Source organism: Siphateles boraxobius, unplaced genomic scaffold (genome assembly GCF_051911475.1).
Source record: "Siphateles boraxobius isolate OS27281-9 unplaced genomic scaffold, OSU_SipBor_1 1, whole genome shotgun sequence".
Taxonomy (NCBI): domain Eukaryota; kingdom Metazoa; phylum Chordata; class Actinopteri; order Cypriniformes; family Leuciscidae; genus Siphateles; species Siphateles boraxobius.
In genome coordinates this window covers 25221767-25241133 of record NW_027508699.1, presented here as the reverse complement: position 1 = coordinate 25241133, position 19367 = coordinate 25221767, and the positions used below count along the sequence as shown (strand labels likewise).

The window sequence follows — 19367 nt, the reverse complement described above, 5'->3', positions numbered from 1 at the left end:
TGTGTTCATTTTTTTACCTTGGAGATGGAAATATTTATAGTTTGTTGGTGTGGGTTTAGTTCATTTTTGTTATGTAGGCCTATGTGTCCAGACAAAAATTACTTTTATAAAACAGTTTTTGGGATCGTCTTATCCGTGGTGTTACATAATATTACTAGAAAACTGAAAAGTTATGCTTTATTGCGCTCTCGAACTACAGTCTACAGTAGACTTTTAAGCTCCGAGCCCGAGGCTCTCCTCCAATCAGAGCCTGATCGGCCACACACTGCAGCTGCGCGCCTCTTACCATTTCTACAGATCTGCTCTTACCTAACGCGCTCCTTCGATATCGCGAGATTTCATAGTCTTCCTCGCGGTGTGGACGTTAGTGCTGGAAGGTGTGCTCAATGGCGGTGGCTGTTTCAGCGGTAAATGTAATATTTTGCTTAATTTCCCTCTTAATATAAACACAGTATTATTTCATGCGCATACAATAATGTGTCTGAATAGAGATTTAATTTAAAACAGCTAGATGCACAGCGGTATGGCTAACTAGCTTAGCGCACTGAGAGCGGGATTTTCTTCCCGGCCTGTGCTGCTGCGTGTCTCTTTTATACCACAGTGATTATTTAATTATGTTCGACTGTGTGTCCATGTCATTTTTGACAGCTGGGATTTACTTATAATGGTTGTTTTTAGTGGGTTATTACTATTATAATAACCTAAACGCATGCGCTTACTCGCTTTCTGAAACGTTACTGGTTACATGAGCTAAGTTTACGCGTTAACCCGTTCACATTGTCCTCCATGAGCTGAATCAACTTCGCTGCTGCACGCGTCAGTAGAAACGAAGAGCGTGTTTTACAGCGGAGTTTGGTTGCAGTTAAGTTACAATTCGCTTTTAAATGTGCATCACCGTGACGCATTTTATTGAATACTGTTTAACCCAACATTATATAAGGCCTCGTGCCTGGTCCGAACGTATGGGAATGGGATACACATTCAGCATTTATTGAATGCTGCTTTTTTGGCTTCCTAGTCAGTGTGGTTACTTTTATTTGTCAACTTTAGGTAATGTATGTATTGTAAATCAGTACAGTACTGCATGTACAAGTAAATTAGTCTATATCCACCTCCTACAAGTCTGTCTTAAGCATTTCAAAGCCCATGCTATGAAAAGTAAGGTGAAATTCACCCTTTTAAGTGGGCACAGTGTACATGAGTTTACTGAAACCTCTCTCTTTCCTTATAGACTCCGTTTTGAACTGTAAAAGCTCCCCCATATATAATCTCACAAGACACCCCAGCGGAGAGCAGGCGCTAGGTAAGGGGTCAATCCACTGCTCACCCCGAGACCACAATTAGCCTTTGTCATGAATAGGGTTTGCAAAGCATTTTCGATGTGTCCTATTTCTTTTTTAATATTGAAGTATTGCATATATTTGATCAACAAAAGGTTGCATTAGGCAACCTGTATTTCCTTAATATATTGTTAAAATGTCACCAGTATGCGTGTAAAAAGTATCAGAGCGGTAAGGGATGGTAAATAGTTTTTTGCATAGTCATTACAACAATAACACATTTTCACTATCTTGTTGTTCATTATTTGTCAATCAATCCCATTGTACCATATTGGTAGCAGACATCCTGTAATTTTTGTATGAGTACGAGCAGTGTTTGTGTTTTTTGCACTAATCATGCATTGGGAGATTTTGTTTTTAATCTATTAAAGGAATAGTCAAGCTAAAAATGAAAATTATTTCCTTATGTTGTTCCAAATTTGTATGACTTCATTCAGTAGGAGAAATTGAGGATCGGCCTGGTTGCTCTTTTTCATAGAACTGTAGTGGACTGGCTTTCAAGCTTCGAAAAGGACATGAAGTAGTCCATGCATCTCGAACCTTATGTTTGACAACCTTTTGATGCCAAAACAAACAAATCGAAGTCATTAGTGAAAATGTTGACATCTGACATTACACCATGTGCTAACCAGATGCGATAAGATTCCAGCGACAAATAATTTGTCTGTCCACACTAGATGCTACTGCGAGATGCGTCAAAATCAATCAGAACAGCATGTTGGCGGATTCTCGCGGCGAGTGCACAGCACCAGAGAGTAATCTTGAGGGCACTCGCAAGAAAATGGATAAGTAGGTTATATAATCAACTAAATGATATTAAAAGTCACATTGCATGCTTTAAACATTAAATAAAGCACATAAACAGTACCTAAAATTATCATTGCCACACTTTGTTGTTCCAGCGCGATGTCGCAGACAAATAGAAACCGTTTCTAAAATAGAATTGTCGCGGCTGGTTAGGATAAAAACTGAGATTAACATGGAAAAATGTACTGTTTATCGCGCGTCCCAGCTTCGCAACATAATTCACCTCATATCTTGAAATTAAACAAATGGAAACCAGAACGTTCAAACTGTGAACAAACAAGTGTATTATTTGACTAAGATTGTTGAAGGAACTCCGTAACCTATGTATTTGAATAATGTTTAAATTGTGTGATATTTGTGAATTTGATTATGTAGCCTACTTATCCATTTTCTTGCGATTAGCGTGAAGATTACTCGTCCACATGCTGTTCTGATTGGCTGTCAAGCGGCAACATTCTAATCTGCAAAATGAAGCCTACCCGGAAGTGCGAAAACTGCAATACATCGAAAATCCGCTAGGGGCAGGTCCCAAAAGGGAGCAAATGTCCATAGACCCCCATGTTAAAATGTCAGTTTTCACAGCATAAATTCATGTTTTACAGGTTGGTCCCATGGTCTTTTATTATTTTTTTCGATAGGTTCCGAGTGCCTGACAACTGTGAGGGGGGTTCATTTTTTTCTAACTTTTTAGAAAATCGTATTTAGAAAATGTATGACAAATAAGGGCTTTGTTAACTTTAATTGAAAGCTGATAACATATTTTTATAGTCTATGTTGGCTGTGATAGATTTTTACGCATCTCGCAGTCGCGTCTAGTGTGGACAGACAAATTATTTGTCGCTTGAATCTTATCGTATCATGTCTGGTATGGACCTGGTGTTACTCTAGAAAATAATAGGGGTTTGGAACAACATGAGTAAAGGCTCGTTCACACCAAGAATAACTATAGCGACCACCGAATGATGTTCTGTTTATTTTTAGTGTGGGCTGCAGTTATTTCATCTAATGCTTTAAATACTGGGATCTGATTGATCATTCATCAGATGGAAAAAAGCGTTTCCAATGATATTGTTTCACTGCGTTTCATTGTAACTATGGTGTGGACTTCCTTGTTATGGAATTAGAATGATTAGTAAAACTTTTTAGTTATAATTTTTGGTGTGAGGGGTCTTAAATATGATATAAGTTTCATTTTTGGGTGAACTATCCTATTAAGAATCACTGCCACAAAACAGCTGTCTACAAAATATGTTGCCGTAAGGTTTGTCACCAAGGTCTTTTGGTCCTTAACATTAGAGGCAACTCTTTTTCCCTGGATTTGGATGTCAGTGAATTTAGTCTACTCAGTTCTATTGTTCTAAGTAGGTTTGTGTTTTTCTTTTCCTTTTTTCTTTTTTGTCGTTTCTCTCTGTGTCGTCTGTGCTGTAGAACATATCTCTTGGTTGTACTATATTTCCAAAGCCAATGGCAGAACTTTTTGGGTTCAAACCTCCTTAAGGGGGGGCAGTGCACCACTCTGGAGTTCATTTGAGCAAAGGTACTTAAGTTTTCTCTTGTGTAGTATTAAATGAGAGGGCTCGATTACTTTAGCATATGCACTCTTAGGTTATATGGTCAGATATAACCAGATAACAAAATCAAGTATTTGTTTCACTGAGGGGAAAAGTCACCATGTTCCCCTTACAATTTTGTGAGGATCCTGTGAATTGAATGGGTTTTATTTCAACAGTATTTTTGATTAGCCCGAGGCTAAACTGAAGGCATCTAAAATGTACAAAGCAGTTTGAACAAGGTCAAAATTGTCTAGAATCATTTGGAATTTAATTATATAGATTTTCTTTGCAGCACTAGCCCTAACACTGATTTTAATGCATTTATAAGGATCAAATAGTAAATTATTAGCATAAAATGCATAATTCATAATATTGTTCAAGAGAAGTATCCTGATGTATTAAATGGCTAATACCATTTGAGTTTGCTCTTAAACTAGATGGTCTTAAAAGATGTAAGGAAGTTGTCCAGTGTGAATGTACAATTACGCTGCAGCTCACATTCATCAGGTCTGACAGATGCCTGTGCTCTGTGCAGGGAGGCGAGGCTCTGATGATGGAGAATGGACAGAGCACAGCCTCGAAGCTCGGCCTGCCGCCACTCACCGCTGAACAGCAGGAGGCGCTGCAGAAGGTGAGACTCCCCAGATATTCCTGCTGCACATTTGTAGTTTGAAATCAATCATTGTTTAATTATTGAGGGTGGGATAATGTATCAAACAGGGGCCCTCATTTATATTTCTGTGATTGGTTACAGCTTACTTTGTTACTTTGCGATCAGATTTATCGGAGAGCAATTTGGGATGTGCGCTTAAGATATTTAAGGAAATTAGCATGAAGAGCAGAAAGAGACTTGCTTCCTGTGCTGCCTTTTTTCTTGCGGTCACAAAATGAAAATAGTAATGAATAACCTATAATCAGTGTACATGATACTGAAAAATAGTTGTATCATTTAAGAACCATCTTAAGTGCAGCCTTGTGAGATATCTGCACATTTTGCTCAAAGCCAAAGTTTCTATAATTTGTCATGTTGAGTCTTTCTTGATATTCTTTTTCCATGTCCTCTAGCTTTATAAGCATGTGTTTGCTCTGTGCACATGTAAGTAAGCAGTGGACAAGAGCAGAGCCAGTGCTATGCCTTCAGTACTAGTGGCGTCTGATTATCTGCTACTACTTTTCTCAATTGCTGGTACATTTAAAGTGGGGGATCATTTTCATTTAACTTTTGTGAATTTTATTTTTTATCTGATTTGTGATTATATTATTAATGACATGTACTTTAGTCAAATCAACTAACAGTTTCATCTCGTAAAATTTAATATATCTAGCAAGAGCACTGACTATTTGTGGTCTTGCTGAGGTGGTTTGAAGTCATGTTACTTGAGTGGACACTCATTTGGTGTTATGTGCTCTCAATTGTAGGCAAAGAAGTATGCCATGGAGCAAAGCATCAAGAGCGTCCTGGTCAAACAGACCCTCGCCCATCAGCAGCAACAGCTCAGCAACCTACAGGTAAAACTGTTCGAGAATGTGGGAAATATAATTTTTTTTAAACTTTCAATGCTTGGTGTTTTCATAAACGATTGAAATTATGTATCATAATGTGAATGTTATCTCAAGGACCCTTTCTAAACTAAACTGACAACATCCCACTGTGGTACAACAGTCAATGACCGTTGGTTTGTTTTTCCTGACAGATGCCTAATTCCCTTCAGATGGCCTCGTTATCGATGGGCTTTGGAGATCCCCTCTCACCACTACAGTCTGTAAGTCCAACACAGTTTCTCCAAGTAACTCTGTAACCTTCATTCCTTTTCTATTTGTGAATGCCGTAGTAAATGTTTGTTTTCCCTCCTTTTCTTGGCATACGTGTAGTTGTTCAGTACTCATGTGTGTAATGTTTGGAGGTAAAGAAAAGCCAGTGCTATGTCTTCGGTGCCAGCATGTTTATTGTCTGCTGGTTCTATCCTCAATCATTGGAACAAGCCTATGAATGATAAACGCCTTGAATTAGCATATGCCTGGCTTGGCACCATCTGATCATATCAGTCGTCCATTACAGGTTGCAGCACAGAGGCAACGAGCATTAGCCATAATGTGCCGTGTTTATGTTGGGTCCATCTACTACGAGCTAGGAGAAGACACCATCAGACAGGCCTTTGCTCCTTTCGGTCCCATTAAGAGCATTGACATGTCCTGGGACTCTGTTACATTAAAACACAAGGTCAGAAGGTCTTTTTTATAGTTGTGAAGTGTTTTATGAATTACCATTTTATGTTAATTGATTATTGCTGTATTTTTAACTGACGATAATCTTCTCTTTCTCCAGGGTTTTGCATTTGTAGAGTATGAAGTACCAGAAGCAGCACAGCTCGCTTTAGAACAGATGAACTCCGTTATGCTGGGTGGTAGAAACATTAAGGTGAGCGCTTTGTAAAAATCAATTTCAATAACTTGTGAGCCAACTTTTTCCCCCTACATATTTCAAATGTATTCTATAATTTCTGATCGGTTTCAACACTCATAGGTGGGGCGACCAAGCAACATTGGTCAGGCTCAACCGATCATAGACCAGCTAGCCGAAGAAGCGCGCGCCTTCAACCGGATTTACGTGGCATCCGTGCATCCCGACTTGTCAGACGATGACATCAAGAGTGTGTTCGAGGCCTTCGGAAGAATCAAGTCTTGCACACTGGCGCGGGACCCCACGACGGGAAAACACAAAGGCTATGGGTTCATAGGTGAGCGGGCGACTGCTTCACCCATTCGGATGAATATAAATGTATCTGACTGAGAGCAGTCAGTCATGGCAGAATGCTGTTCTCTACATGTCTCACAGGGGATAGAGAAGGGTGGGGGCAGGTTCCTCACATGCTTTCATAGTAAGTTTTTATTTCTGTTGTCGTTGTTTTCTTAGGCTCTGTTACGGACATTTGTGCCATAAGTACCCGCTGGTAATTACACAGTAACTGTCTCAGAGCTCTGGTAGATTTATGCTGAGTCTTCTTGGATGCTGTTGAGTCTTAGTCCTCCCTGTTTCCTCTGTAGAATATGACAAGGCCCAGTCTTCGCAGGATGCCGTTTCCTCCATGAACCTTTTCGACTTGGGTGGGCAGTACCTCCGAGTGGGCAAAGCCGTCACGCCACCCATGCCCCTTCTGACTCCAACGACGCCGGGCGGACTGCCTCCCGCTGCTGCCGTAGCCGCTGCAGCCGCCACTGCCAAAATCACAGCACAGGTGAGCATTTACACACCTCACTCATCTATTGTTAGTCAGGGAAAGTGTGTGTGAGAGTGTGAGCTGCTGCTTCCTTTGACATTTAAAAGCCTTCCTTTGTAAAGTAAGGCAGCGTGATTTTAATTCGCTTAGCAAAGCTAGTGCAGACACTTGGTCCTGTATGTGAGGGCTTGATTTGAATCAGCTAAGGTATTGACTGGCATGAAGACTCAGTTATGACACAACATTACTTATTTGAGACCGAGCTTTTACATGCAGAAAGATAACATAGCGTGTAAACTCCAAAAACAGATGGCATGGAATCTGTCCCAGCCGGAGAATCGGACAGAAGACTTCCTCAACTGTCTGGTAAATCCTTCAGGAAATTCTGTTCAAAGCACGCTGGTGCCTTTTTGTTTTGTGTAGAATATGAGTGTGGGGAGAGACTTGTCTTCAAGACCTCCCAGTAACAGTGATGCTAGATAGTGAATGTTTACTAGACAGGCCCATATACTTGAGAGCTGAGCAGATTTAGTCGCAGGTGACTTTTAAGTAGCACCTCTGCCAATATTTCTTAGCTACATTATGCCTCTTATCTGTAATCTGGGTTCTGGCCCATATAATGATGAATTTATTATTCTGGATGTCTGCTTAATCTCTTGAGGCTTTTATCTCTTGATAGTTCTTTGTTAATAGGTGTGCCATTAATCTTTTAATACTGAGATAACATTTTGGCATTTTCTATAGTGGATTACTTCCATTTTAGTTAATTTTATTGCATCTATGCTACAGCATAGATCATGCTAAAATTACCATACTATATGCTACTCAATATATTGTAAATCTGTATGATCAATGATGTAATTGTTCTATGTTGTCTCATGCTTGTCATACGTAGTTTAGTTTAAATTTATATTGTGTAAGCAAATAAATGCATAGGTTTTTAAGTTGTTTAGCAGTGTCTAAATTATATTTATAATTAATTTATATTTAATTGATACAGGTTTCTAATAATAAATTTAGCTTGTTTTGTTACATGTTCTTGACCTTTATTGCAGGTCTTGGGCCTAGTTGCATGAAATGCCTGAAGGGTTAGATGCGTAAACCCTACAGAACAGACACTGCACTATTGTGTTTAATGTCAAGCAACTTTCTATTTCTTTAAGCGGTTAGGTTTTCTTTTTTACATTAACTGTTCAAAGTTTGGGTTGGGAAGATTTTTTTCTGTGTGTTTTCGATTACTCTTAAATGCTCACCAAGGCTGCATTTATTTGATTAAAAATACAGTATATATAGTCCAATGATCAAAACCCAACTTTGCTTTAGAAATCATCAATTTAAAAAATTTGTCAGAGGTATCCACGAAGTTGAATATTTGAATATTCGATCTGTAATACTTCGAAAATTAAAAATACTATTCGAATTTAGCTAAATGTTGCTTTGCTGGCCATAAGTGCAGTGGATCTATGATAAATCTTAAGCATGCAACCTAAAACTCAGTTATAACTAAATGCACTGACTGGCGCTGTGGAGTGTGAAAAGAAGTTGATCATATTTGATAATAGAATTGTGTCGCCTGCCTCTAGGCACTGCAAAGTTTGTTCAAAATTGTCATGTTGGGAGCGAAGTTTGTGTGAGGTGAAACTGAGTTATAATAACATCACCAACGCGATAAGTAATCGCATGAAATGCAGGTAGGTGCAGATGTACCCCTGAGCATCTGAGAAGACCACTAATCTGATAGCAAAATGATCTCGAAACAGCCTTTAAGTTTTGTTGAGGGAGACTTGTTTCAGGGACAGAAATCATAAAGCTTTGTAAGAAACGTGGTCGCTTAGCACACTATTATCTTTGTGTCCCTGCAGCATCTGTTGGTGGAGCGCTTTTTCTCCTCATCCGGCCTTATTGTTGACGGACTAAACAGCCGACTTTCATCCGAGCATGTAGATATACTTGTTTTTCTCAAGAACATGTGAAACAATATAAACACACGATAACCATATGCTGACTCAAGTGTATATATACATTCTGTATGATAATTGACAGTCTGGTTTGTAAGTGCACTGCGTGAGCTTAATGCTTCTGTTCATTTCATTTTTGTTTGCACACCTTAATGTTTTAAGTAAAAAAAAAACACCTCATGATATAATGTAAGCTTGTTGTGTATATTTTAATCATAAGCTTGTTCAGAAATGGTGACAAAAACGTAATTATTGAAAAAAAATACGTCTTTCTCGTTAAACTTCATTTAAATAAACAATCGAATATTCAAATATTCGAACACTTTTTGAAATGCCCATCCCTAGTTAGAATATATCTTGTATACAAAGGCTTAAGGGACAGCTGAGCATATAGCGTATAACTGAACATGTATGTTGAGTATATCTTCTGCTATGGAGACAGTACAATATATGTAGATATATTTTATATATTAATCCTAAAATAAAAAATAACTTAATTTCTCAATAGCCCATTAGCTCCAACCGCCGATTTTTATGCAGCTGGCCCAAGGCTTGTCTGTGTGTGCAAAGGTCTGTTTGTCCACTCGTGTTGGTGTTATGTGTGCATTTAACTGGCGCTGTCCAGGCGGTGTTTCTATATGTCCCACTCTGTTCTTCCAGGAAGCGGTAGCGGGAGCATCGATTCTGGGGGCGATGGCCGGGGGTGCGGGCCTGAACCTGCCCCAGATTCCACAGGCCGTCATGGCTGCTCAGGCCCCAGGGGTCATTACAGGTAGGTGCAATCAGAAGTGGTTTGTAGTATTTTGTGGCCCTCTACAATCAGTGTTTTCACTTGTGTGCCTTACTTGTGCTGTACGTCTTCAGTATTTTGGTTCTGCATGTAGTTGAATTGTGTACGAGTGGGGCCCTTTACTTGGATGTCTTTTGCATGAATGATAGCATTTTATGTATTTTTTAAAACGGGATTGTTAGGAACAATTACAGGAGTCCGACCAAAAGATAATTAAACAAACAGGCTTTAATTTTCTTTCAAAGCCTTAATTTGACAGGCATGACCGCCCACACATTACTTAAGACTACATCATTTAGATCGGATCACTAATTTTAAGTGGTTGTGCTCGGACCTGTTTGTTTTACTTGCAAAGCTCATTCTGAACGCCCACCATGTTTTCCCATTTCCACATTAGCTTATGTGCACAATCTCTCTCTCCCTCAGGTTTCTGTTGTCCTACACAGTACTCAGTTTAACGTGGCCTGTCGTGGATCGTGTCCACTAATAGATTTCTCTTTTATTTTCTCTTCTCTCCTTGTCTCTTTCTTTCTCCTTTTCTCTCTCCTCTCTTCCCCTCCCTGTCTTTATTCTCCAAATTCGCCATGACCCTTCCCTTTTGCTGCACACTGATCAACCAAGTTTGAAGAGGACTGTTTCTAACCCCTCCCCTCATAAACAAATCTCTCATTCCTATTGGCCAGTGAGTCTCTCAGATCTCAGATGTTTTTTTTGTGGAATTGATCATGAAGCCAAGCCAAGAGGACAGATGGGGTTTCAAATAAAAAGGGGAAAAGTGACCCCAATCTTAAATCTTCCTTTTTTTGTATCAAACTAAAAAAAAGTACGGTCACCGAGGCAAGAAGCCAGCAGGTACAGAGGAGGAATGCTTAAGCAATGCCAGAACTGTCTGATTTCTAATTTTTTTTTTTTTTTTTTTTTAATTGATCCTTTACATGAAAGATAAGAGTGTTTCTTGTTACTGCTGAGATAAATTTGAATTAACTATTCCTTAAAGAAAATATTTAAGACATTATTAGGAAAGTCTTGATATTCGATCCAGCACTCCTTGGAACTTTCATAAGTGAAGTGGCAATGCTGGATTCATGTACTAATCATACTTTTGAGTTAGATCTTTTCAATTGATTGATCTGTTTCATTCACGAACTGAATGTATCACTAGCTGCATTTACATGGACCCTTATAATCAGATTGACGGCTCAATCGGACTAAAGAACCTTCATGTTAACACCTTAATCTATCTAATTGAGCTCGATCCAATTGGAATTTCGATCGGATTGAAAGGGGTGGTTTATTCCTTTTGTAATCCGATCGAGAGAACATGTAAACACTTGAACGGATTGAAAACTGAAAGGATTGCTCATGTGCAATGATGTTGAATTGGCACGGAACTAGCTGTTCTTCCTGTTGAATAAAGTGTCATCTAAATGAGTGTCCCGTTATTCTAAAATTTTCATTTCACTCAGCGTCTGTGAAGTAAAGCAGGACAACGTCCCACTAGTCCTTGCTTCAGACTCATCCACAGACGACTGGTTTTGGTTGTGGGGTTTTACTGCGTGATAAATATAAGCAGCACGGCAAAACAGTTCATACGCTCATTTTCTCCAAATCATAACCAGAGACCGGATACGTATTAAGTTTGCTGTTTAAAACAAATAAAGAACCAATAGAGGAGAATAGTTATGCGCGAACAGCGGCAGTGTTCGTGCGCATGTCAAGAAATCTATTCCGATTTGAAGCTTGTGACATAAAAAAACATATAAAAAGCACATCAACCCGATTACTTTATTTATCGTTCATGTACACACCGTGTTCGGATTCATCAATCGGATTGATTTCATTCCGATTGAACCAAAAGGGTGTCCATGTAAATGTAGCTACTGACATATTAATTCTTAAAGGGTTAGTTCACCCAAAAATGAAAATTAAGTCATTAATTACTCACCCCCATGCTGTACCAACCCCGTAAGACCTTCGTTCATCTTCGGAACACAAATGAAGATATTTTTGATTAAATCTGAGAGGTGGATCACTGCTACATAGGCTGCCAGAGGGAATGAAACTTGACGGCCCAGAAAGTCATTAAAGAACATGTTTAAATATTCCATGTGCCTACAGTGGCTCAACTATAAGTTTATCAAGCGACGAGAATACTTTTTTTCCGAAAAAAAAAAACAAATAACGACTTTATTCGACGACTACTTTTCTTCCTTGTGGAAGAAATGGAAATCTCTTGAACTCTCGTCTCAGGCCCACAAGGAAGAAAAGGAATAGTCGAATAAAGTCGTTATTTATGGGTTTTTTTTTCGGGAAAAAAGTAGTCTCGTCGCTTGATAAACTTATAGTTGAGCCACTGTAGGCACATGGAATATTTAAACATGTTCTTTAATGACTTTCTGGGCCGTCAAGTTTCATTCCCTCTGGCAGCCTATGTAGCAGTGATCCACCTCTCAGATTTAATCAAAAATATCTTCATTTGTGTTCCGAAGATGAACGAAGGTCTTACGGGGTTGGTACAGCATGGGGGTGAGTAATTAATGACTTAATTTTCATTTTTGGGTGAACTAACCCTTTAAAGGGATACTCCACCGTGTTTTCATATTAAACTGTTATTCCCTTAACTAAGACAAGTTGATACATACCTCTCTCGTCTCAGTGCGTGCACTAAATAGCTCTGTCTTGCGGCAAAACTTTGATAGCGCTTAGCCCAGTTCATTCAATAGCGGCCAAGCAGAGAAGCGACCAAACACCTCCACGTTTTCCCTATTTAAATAGTTACTCGAGTAGTGTTACTCGACCTAGGACGGTGACACAAAATAAAACGTTGGCTTTTCTAAACGTGTAAAATGGATAACTATATTGTATGGCGGAATACCATAGCAAATAATATCATCACTGCGCCAAGTCGAAGTGCAAACGTTTTATTTTGTGTCACCGTCCTAGGTAGAGTTACACTACTCGAGGAACTGTATTTAAATAGGGAAAACGTGGAGGTGTTTGGTCGCTTCTCTGCTTGGCCCCTATTGAATGAACTGGGCTAAGCTAATTGCTAACAAAGTTTTGCCGCAAGACAGAGCGATTTAGTGCACGCACTGAGACGAGAGAGGTATGTATCAACTTGTCTTAGTTAAGGGAATAACATAGTTTAATATGAAAACACGATGGAGTACCCTTTAAGTTCATCTCCCTGATGCTGGGATCCAGTCATTAGTTAAAGTCTCACTGGAGAGAGGAAGATGATCAGTGAATAACTTTTATTTTGATTTGCATCATTAATTCTGAAAGTTAATTGTCATGCAAACTAGTGGTTTTCAAACTTTATGTAATGGCCCCTTTTCCAGAAAAATATTCTAAAGCTCCACAAAAAGCAGCATTTAATTGACAGCTATTTTCAAACTTTTTTCTTTTTTTCCCAGATACTGGGGCTAATGATATTAAATTAACATGATTTATTTTGTGATGTCAGATTTTTCAAAAAATAAAATATTTTAAATATTTGTAATGATTTATTGTGCCCTGTCTCCCTATTATCTCCATCCAACTAATACACTGCTCGTAGTTTTTACGTTTTTGTTTTTTTTTCATATAAAAAGATGTGGGTTTGAAATGTCAGCCTAGATGACAATTTTTGGGTGAACTTTTTCTTAATGTGCTTTAGTTTTTTTTTTTGGGGGGGGGGGTTTCAGGGAACAGTCCTGTAATGGCTGTGTAGTCTGGTAATTGTCCATTTCGCTTGCATAGAGAGGGATTTATAGGTGTCTAGCAGAGATTCAGTGTCAGACCACGGTTAATAATATACTGACTCCTGTGTTTTTGTGCAGGGGTGACGCCAGCCCGGCCCACGATGCCTGTTGTGCCTCAGGTGGGCCTTGTGAACCCGGTGTTGGCCTCTCCGCCATCTCTCTCAGCAGCTGTGGCTGCAGCCCAAGAGGCAAAGAAGGAAAAAGAGGAGGAGGAATCCGCTCAAGACGGCACGGGCCAGGAGATGCTCAGTGAACAGGAGCACATGAGTATCTCGGGCAGCAGCGCAAGGCATATGGTCATGCAGAAACTGCTAAGAAAACAAGAGGTTAGTTCTCAATCACTAATGTTTGGGGTTAACAAGAAATGGTTTGAAAAGTCTCATGATCAAAAAACGTAAAAACAGTAATATTATTAAAATATGTATATATGTAAATTTCTATATAAATGAACTGGTCTATTTTAAGACATTTTAAAGTTGTTATTATTTTTTTTATCATGGCAAAGGTGAATTTTCAGCAGTCATTACTCCAGTCTTAAGTGTCAAACTTTTGAATGCAAGTTGATAATTTTGCAATGTTATAATTCGTGCTGGGCGGTATACCAGTTCATACCGAAAACCGGTGTATATTTTTCTTATGATATTAATTTTTTATATACCGCCATACCGATGTATTTAATTACACAACGTTCGGAACGAACGTTACGCTGCGCGACACTTGTTTCAGACGGACCCTTTACAATGTTGCACTTCTAAGCAGCTACTGCGAGGGTATACAGCAGTTTTCTTTTACTGTCTATTAGGGCTGGACGATATGGCCAAATTTTATATCACAATATATTTCTTAACTTCGGTCGATACGATATAATTCCGATATCGATATGAACAATATAAAAGCCTCAGAAAAACTGCCAAGAACGCCCATAACAGATGTCTGTTCCTAAAATCTTCTGAACAATGAATTTGCCAAGTCTATGAAATCTGCTGGAGTCTTTCGCTACTGCACCATAAACTACATGAAGCAATGAAATAACCCATCATAACAATAATATTCTCTTCTCAATACCTGCTACAAGACTATGAAAGCATAGCAATATTCAGTTTGAAATGTAATATGCAAAATGACAATGTAATATGTAAAATGGCAATGCATTTCTGTTTTTAAATTTACATTTGCCATAACATTTGTGCAACATTTGGTACACAAAATGGGGGAATTTTTTCCCGATTAAAATCCCATTTCCTGCATTTACATTAATTTAGGGACTATGGTGTTACAAAATCCAGGAAATAATTAAGTTGATTATAATGATAAATTCTGCCAAAAATAAAAGTAGGCTACTAAACTATGTATAACAAAAATATGTCTTACTTTTTCAAGACTTGAGATAATCATTTTATAAAGTCAAAAATGTTCACCATTAATGTTTTGTGTGTAAATAAAACTGAAATATACAGAAATTGAATAAGGTTATCAAATAGTCTGCGTAAATTATAAATTAAATGTAGATTAATCCTTATTAAAGCTACACACGTTCTTTAGACAACATCAGTGAGTAATTTGCTCTGTTCCCCTTTGTTCTTTGGTTAACTTAACTGACAGACAGAATTGGCTGCTGTCCCTTTAAGATCTGTCGCTGATGAGAGGATCTTACGCATTTAATTTTCTCATTTAGGCTACTCTTAACTTTCATTTAAGATTTTAATTAACTCATTTAGACTGTTCTTGTGAGGATACAATTGACAAAACTGACATTTTGGCATAAATGTGTGTGTTATTATTCAAGCGCTAAAGAAAGAGAACTGGATTCTGCGCGTGTGTGTGTGCGCGTCAGGACATTCACAGGGAGCGATACCTGCACATTAGAACTTTCGGTGAGCTATTTTTAGAGTGGACGCGACGTTCCTGGCCGCGGACGCGCGCATCGGCACAGTCTCCTGATCCTCGTTTGATGTGTTCCCGCTGCTAGTCGGACTCGGCAGTCACACTCCGGCACATTTTGCAGCACGCTGAAACACCGAAACACCACTGAATTAGTCTTTCCTCTCTTATCAACTATTTCGTATGCTTTCTCCTCACTTGTGGAAGCTCGTTCATTCACATTTGCATTGCGGTCAGGGGTGCTCATTCTGTGGCTGAAACTTGCCGCGTTGGAGATCCGCTGTTCTGAGCAGTGGCTGCGTGTCTGTGGTGTATGTCATCAGGAAAGTAGCCAATTGTGTTCTGCTCTTTCTGACGGCTGCGCGCCTAACGTCAGTCAGTGACAAATGCTGCTATGTATATTGAAATATCGAAAATGTTTAAAAATCATATCACCTTTGTCAAAAAAAAATATCGCGATATATATTGATATTGAATTATTGTCCAGCCCTACTGTCTATGGGTAAACAGCAGTGCTCTGGTGTTACGTTACAGGGAAGATGGATGCTGCAGAACTATGGTTCTGTGTTATTTTCCTGTCAAATGTCGAGAGCGTATTATTGTAGCGGGAAAGTACATTAATATAATGTGCGAGTGCGAATCTCTCTGCTCGCGCGCTAAATATAATGTGCCGCGCTCTCAGATATACGCTGCTCATGTTGGCCTATTTTCTCTGGGCTCGATCAGAGCATCCTGCACTTAAAACGTGTTCAGTGCAATCTCGAATCTCTCCTCTTCCCCAGCTAACAATTTTAGGTTATAAGAACGTTTTGATAACGTTCCCATTAAGTTATAAAAACGTTATTTCTGAATGTTCTAGGGACATTCAAAACGTCCAGTTTTTAGACGTTGTATTAACATTATTTCTTGGTTATAAGAACTTTATTCAAAACGTTATAAGAACATTAAATTCTCCCCGTCCAGTTTTTAGACGTTGTATTAACGTTATTTCTTGGTTATAAGAACTTTATTCAAAACGTTATAAGAACATTAAATTCTCCCGTTATATAAACATTGTATTAACGTTATTTCCTGGTTATAAGAACTTTATTCAAAACGTTATAAGAACATTAAATTCTCCCGTTATATAAACATTGTATTAACGTTATTTCCTGGTTATAAGAACGTAGAACGTTATTAGCTATTCTACAATATTCACTAATGACAGTAAAATAGACGATCCTAAGTCAATTTACTGCAATAATTCCCCTCTCAACCAGTGGAAAATGCTTTGAACACCTGATTATGCATGAAAAAAAAACGTCATAAACCGGAAAACCGGCATAATTATGGAAAAAACGTGATATAAATTTTTGGTCAAACCGCCCAGCACTAGTTAATATAAAGAGGGGCTGAATTTTAAACACTTTTCTGTATGCTCTTTCCTCAGTCTACGGTTATGGTGCTCAGGAACATGGTTGGACCTGAAGACATAGATGATGATCTGGAAGGAGAAGTAACGGAGGAATGTGGGAAGTTCGGAGCCGTTAATAGAGTAATCATTTACCAGGAGAAGCAGGGTGAGGAGGAGGATGCCGAAGTCATTGTAAAGATCTTTGTAGAGTTTTCAGCAGCATCAGAGATGAACAAGGCCATTCAGGCACTCAACAACCGCTGGTTCGGAGGTCGCAAGGTGATCGCTGAGATGTACGATCAGGAACGGTTTGACAACAGTGACCTCTCTGCATAGACTGTCAAATACATCCTGCCCTACATAACCTTTTCTTCTCTCTCTCCATCTCTCCTTTTCCTCTTTCTCACTTACACAGAAGCAGCCGCCAGCCACTCTTCCCAGTGGTCCTGGCTTCTCTTTATAACTTGTAATTATTTTTTATCGATGTTGATATTAATATTATTAATGATCCCTTCTTGGGACAGGCAAGGAAATGCTCATGAATATTTTTTTTATTGTTGCTGTACTTAAATGTGAATGACTGGATGCCCCCCTCCCTCCTTTTTTGGTCCATTGGTTTACTCCCCATTACACCAATCAGATGTTGTTCAAATTCAGTTTTTGTTGCCCCCTCTCCCCCCCCTTATTGTTTAAAATATTGTCAATAGCCTGTTATGATGCTCTTGGTTTCAAATGCCAGAACAATAAATTCTTCAAATATAAGACTTAGGTCTTTTCTCTTTATGAAATTGTATGGAAGTGTGTGTATGGAAAGTTTTTTTTTTTTTTTTTGTGGTGGTTTTCTTGTGCTTTGTCATCTGTTTAAAAGAGCAGGTGCTGGAATTATGGTTAAAGTGTATAAACAAGGTATGGAGTGGTTCTAAGGCTGCGTTTACACTTGGAATTAACATGCGACCTGTATCCGGAGGTTGTCCACACACATTGAAAAGACAAGTGTAAACGCAATTCTGATCGGAATGTTATCCGATCAGCGTGTCCAGATTCCGGGGGTAGTCGAGGACGCATTGTGATCGGATCTCAGTGTAATGTAAACGCAATCCAGCCATCGTGTCTGCATCATGGTCTGCATTCACAGGGTGACGTCATATAAATCCCCCCCAGTCTCCCCACGTGGCTGTTAGAAAATAATGTCCAGGCGCAGTTTAGACAAGTAATTAAACTTATTTGAACTTTACAATAAACATTGTATTACAAGATACTATGTGTGTCACTTTTCATTTTAATTGTACAACATATGTGAACGAGGCGATCGCCTGTAGGATACAATCACAGTCAGTCATGAGATCAAGAGCTGCACACTGCTTTGACAAGAGGAATAATCGGAATTTTTAAATGTTGCATGTTTTTATTGTTTCAGGATGTTTATCAATCCCAGATATAGTCATTGCAGGCTAAAATCTTAAACCCAGATGATCGATGATGTGACTTGTTTAACGTGATCAACCCAGTTATCTTTGTATGATCAACTCTGGAAGTATTCCTTCGTTCAAAGCTTAATTTGATCTAAGACGGGAGATTAAGTAAAGTGAGTCAGGGAAAGCAATTGGAGCATTCTTTAATTTACATCTTTACTCTTAATCTGGTGTCGTGCCACAGACTTAATTTAAGGAAACAGAAATCCGATCGGTTCTCCAGATACAGAGGCTACTTAATGTGAACAAAGGTAAACGCGCCAAAGTCCTGATTGGCAAATGATAGGATCACAGTGATCGAATAATGTCAAGCGTAAACGCAGCCACAAAGCCTGGCCACGGCACTCTCTATTAAGTACCGAATTTTGGTGGTAGTTCCACCAGAGTTCCACTGGGGGGCGATCGTCCGAGTGCAAAATGAATGGGAGTCTATGGAGCTAGACGGCTAAATTTTTCTCTTTAATCTTTATCCCGATTGCCGTTCAGAAATCTCAGATTTGAATGTAGATAATGCAAGTTCAACATGGGTTATGGGTCCAAAGTTGAATGAACAAGTACTTATGTCCCTTAGATTTCCTACAGGCTGAGTTGTGGTTGCCCATAACACGCTAGCGTTTTGCTAATGGACTTTGATTGGTCAGTGAAGGACTGATTACGTCCAGAGATACCGCTTGATGGCTTCGTGGCATCCGAAGTATTTTCGGCGTGGTCTTTTAAAACAACAAAACAAAACCTCTTCTAGCACGTGTATTTACCTGTGTCAGCGGTGTTGTCGATGCCTCGAGAGAAAAGAAAGTGCAGATCGCGAAAGCACCAAAGTGACTGAAGGATTGCAGTAAAGCAGTTCTATGATCGTACGATGTGAATGACGTCATTGCCATTTTAAAAGACTTTTTAAAGCAAATAAGTGACTCTAAAAAATCTAACACCCAGTAATCTGTAATTTCTTTGCATCTCCTTTCGAAAACAACATTCAAATTACTATACAAAAAATTATATCCTGAGAAAGTGGATTTTTAGGGGTATAGCTCCATAGACCTCAATTCATTCTGCACTCGTCCTGTGAGCGCCCTCATATGGAGCCAGAGTGGAATTTCAACCAGTTCAGAACCGGAAGTTTACTGCCAGTGAAACTTCTCCCCATATTAGACATTCTCTGGCAGCCATGAAGTTTATATTTGCATAATGCTTTTTTGAGTTCAAATCCAACAT

At 39.0% G+C, this 19367-nt stretch overlaps 1 protein-coding gene and 1 non-coding gene across 18 annotated transcripts; both read left to right on the top strand.

The window, feature by feature from the left end:
- The first annotated feature begins 311 nt into the window (after positions 1 to 311).
- Positions 312 to 17445, top strand: puf60a (poly-U binding splicing factor a). Of its 17 annotated transcripts, none has more exons than XM_077230959.1 (14): positions 323 to 407; positions 1232 to 1303; positions 4236 to 4331; positions 5120 to 5209; positions 5395 to 5463; positions 5760 to 5921; positions 6027 to 6119; positions 6225 to 6438; positions 6746 to 6936; positions 7228 to 7284; positions 8781 to 8858; positions 9537 to 9648; positions 13488 to 13735; positions 16720 to 17445. In XM_077230959.1, the coding sequence occupies exons 3-14, from the start codon at positions 4251 to 4253 to the stop codon at positions 17017 to 17019; spliced, it is 1695 nt and encodes a 564-aa protein (XP_077087074.1). In that variant the 5' UTR covers positions 323 to 407; positions 1232 to 1303; positions 4236 to 4250; the 3' UTR covers positions 17020 to 17445. The 17 variants fall into 17 exon arrangements, with proteins under 17 accessions (XP_077087139.1, XP_077087125.1, XP_077087065.1 ...); XM_077230967.1 differs by having other exon boundaries at positions 333 to 413; XM_077230973.1 differs by lacking the exon at positions 323 to 407 and adding an exon at positions 1134 to 1158.
- LOC143742190 (small nucleolar RNA SNORA57) lies at positions 5548 to 5684 on the top strand. The gene has a single exon (XR_013205377.1). It is a non-coding gene; the product is annotated as a small nucleolar RNA SNORA57 (small nucleolar RNA).
- Positions 17446 to 19367: the final 1922 nt, after the last annotated feature.

Bases quoted from the DNA above. Each gene is read 5' to 3' on its own strand.
- puf60a (XM_077230946.1), top strand. From the start codon at position 387: ATGGCGGTGGCTGTTTCAGCGGTAAAT. The intron at 4,332-5,119 runs GTGAGACTCCCC...TCTCAATTGTAG, and splicing joins AGCAGGAGGCGCTGCAGAAG to GCAAAGAAGTATGCCATGGA. The intron at 13,736-16,719 runs GTTAGTTCTCAA...CTCTTTCCTCAG, and splicing joins AACTGCTAAGAAAACAAGAG to TCTACGGTTATGGTGCTCAG.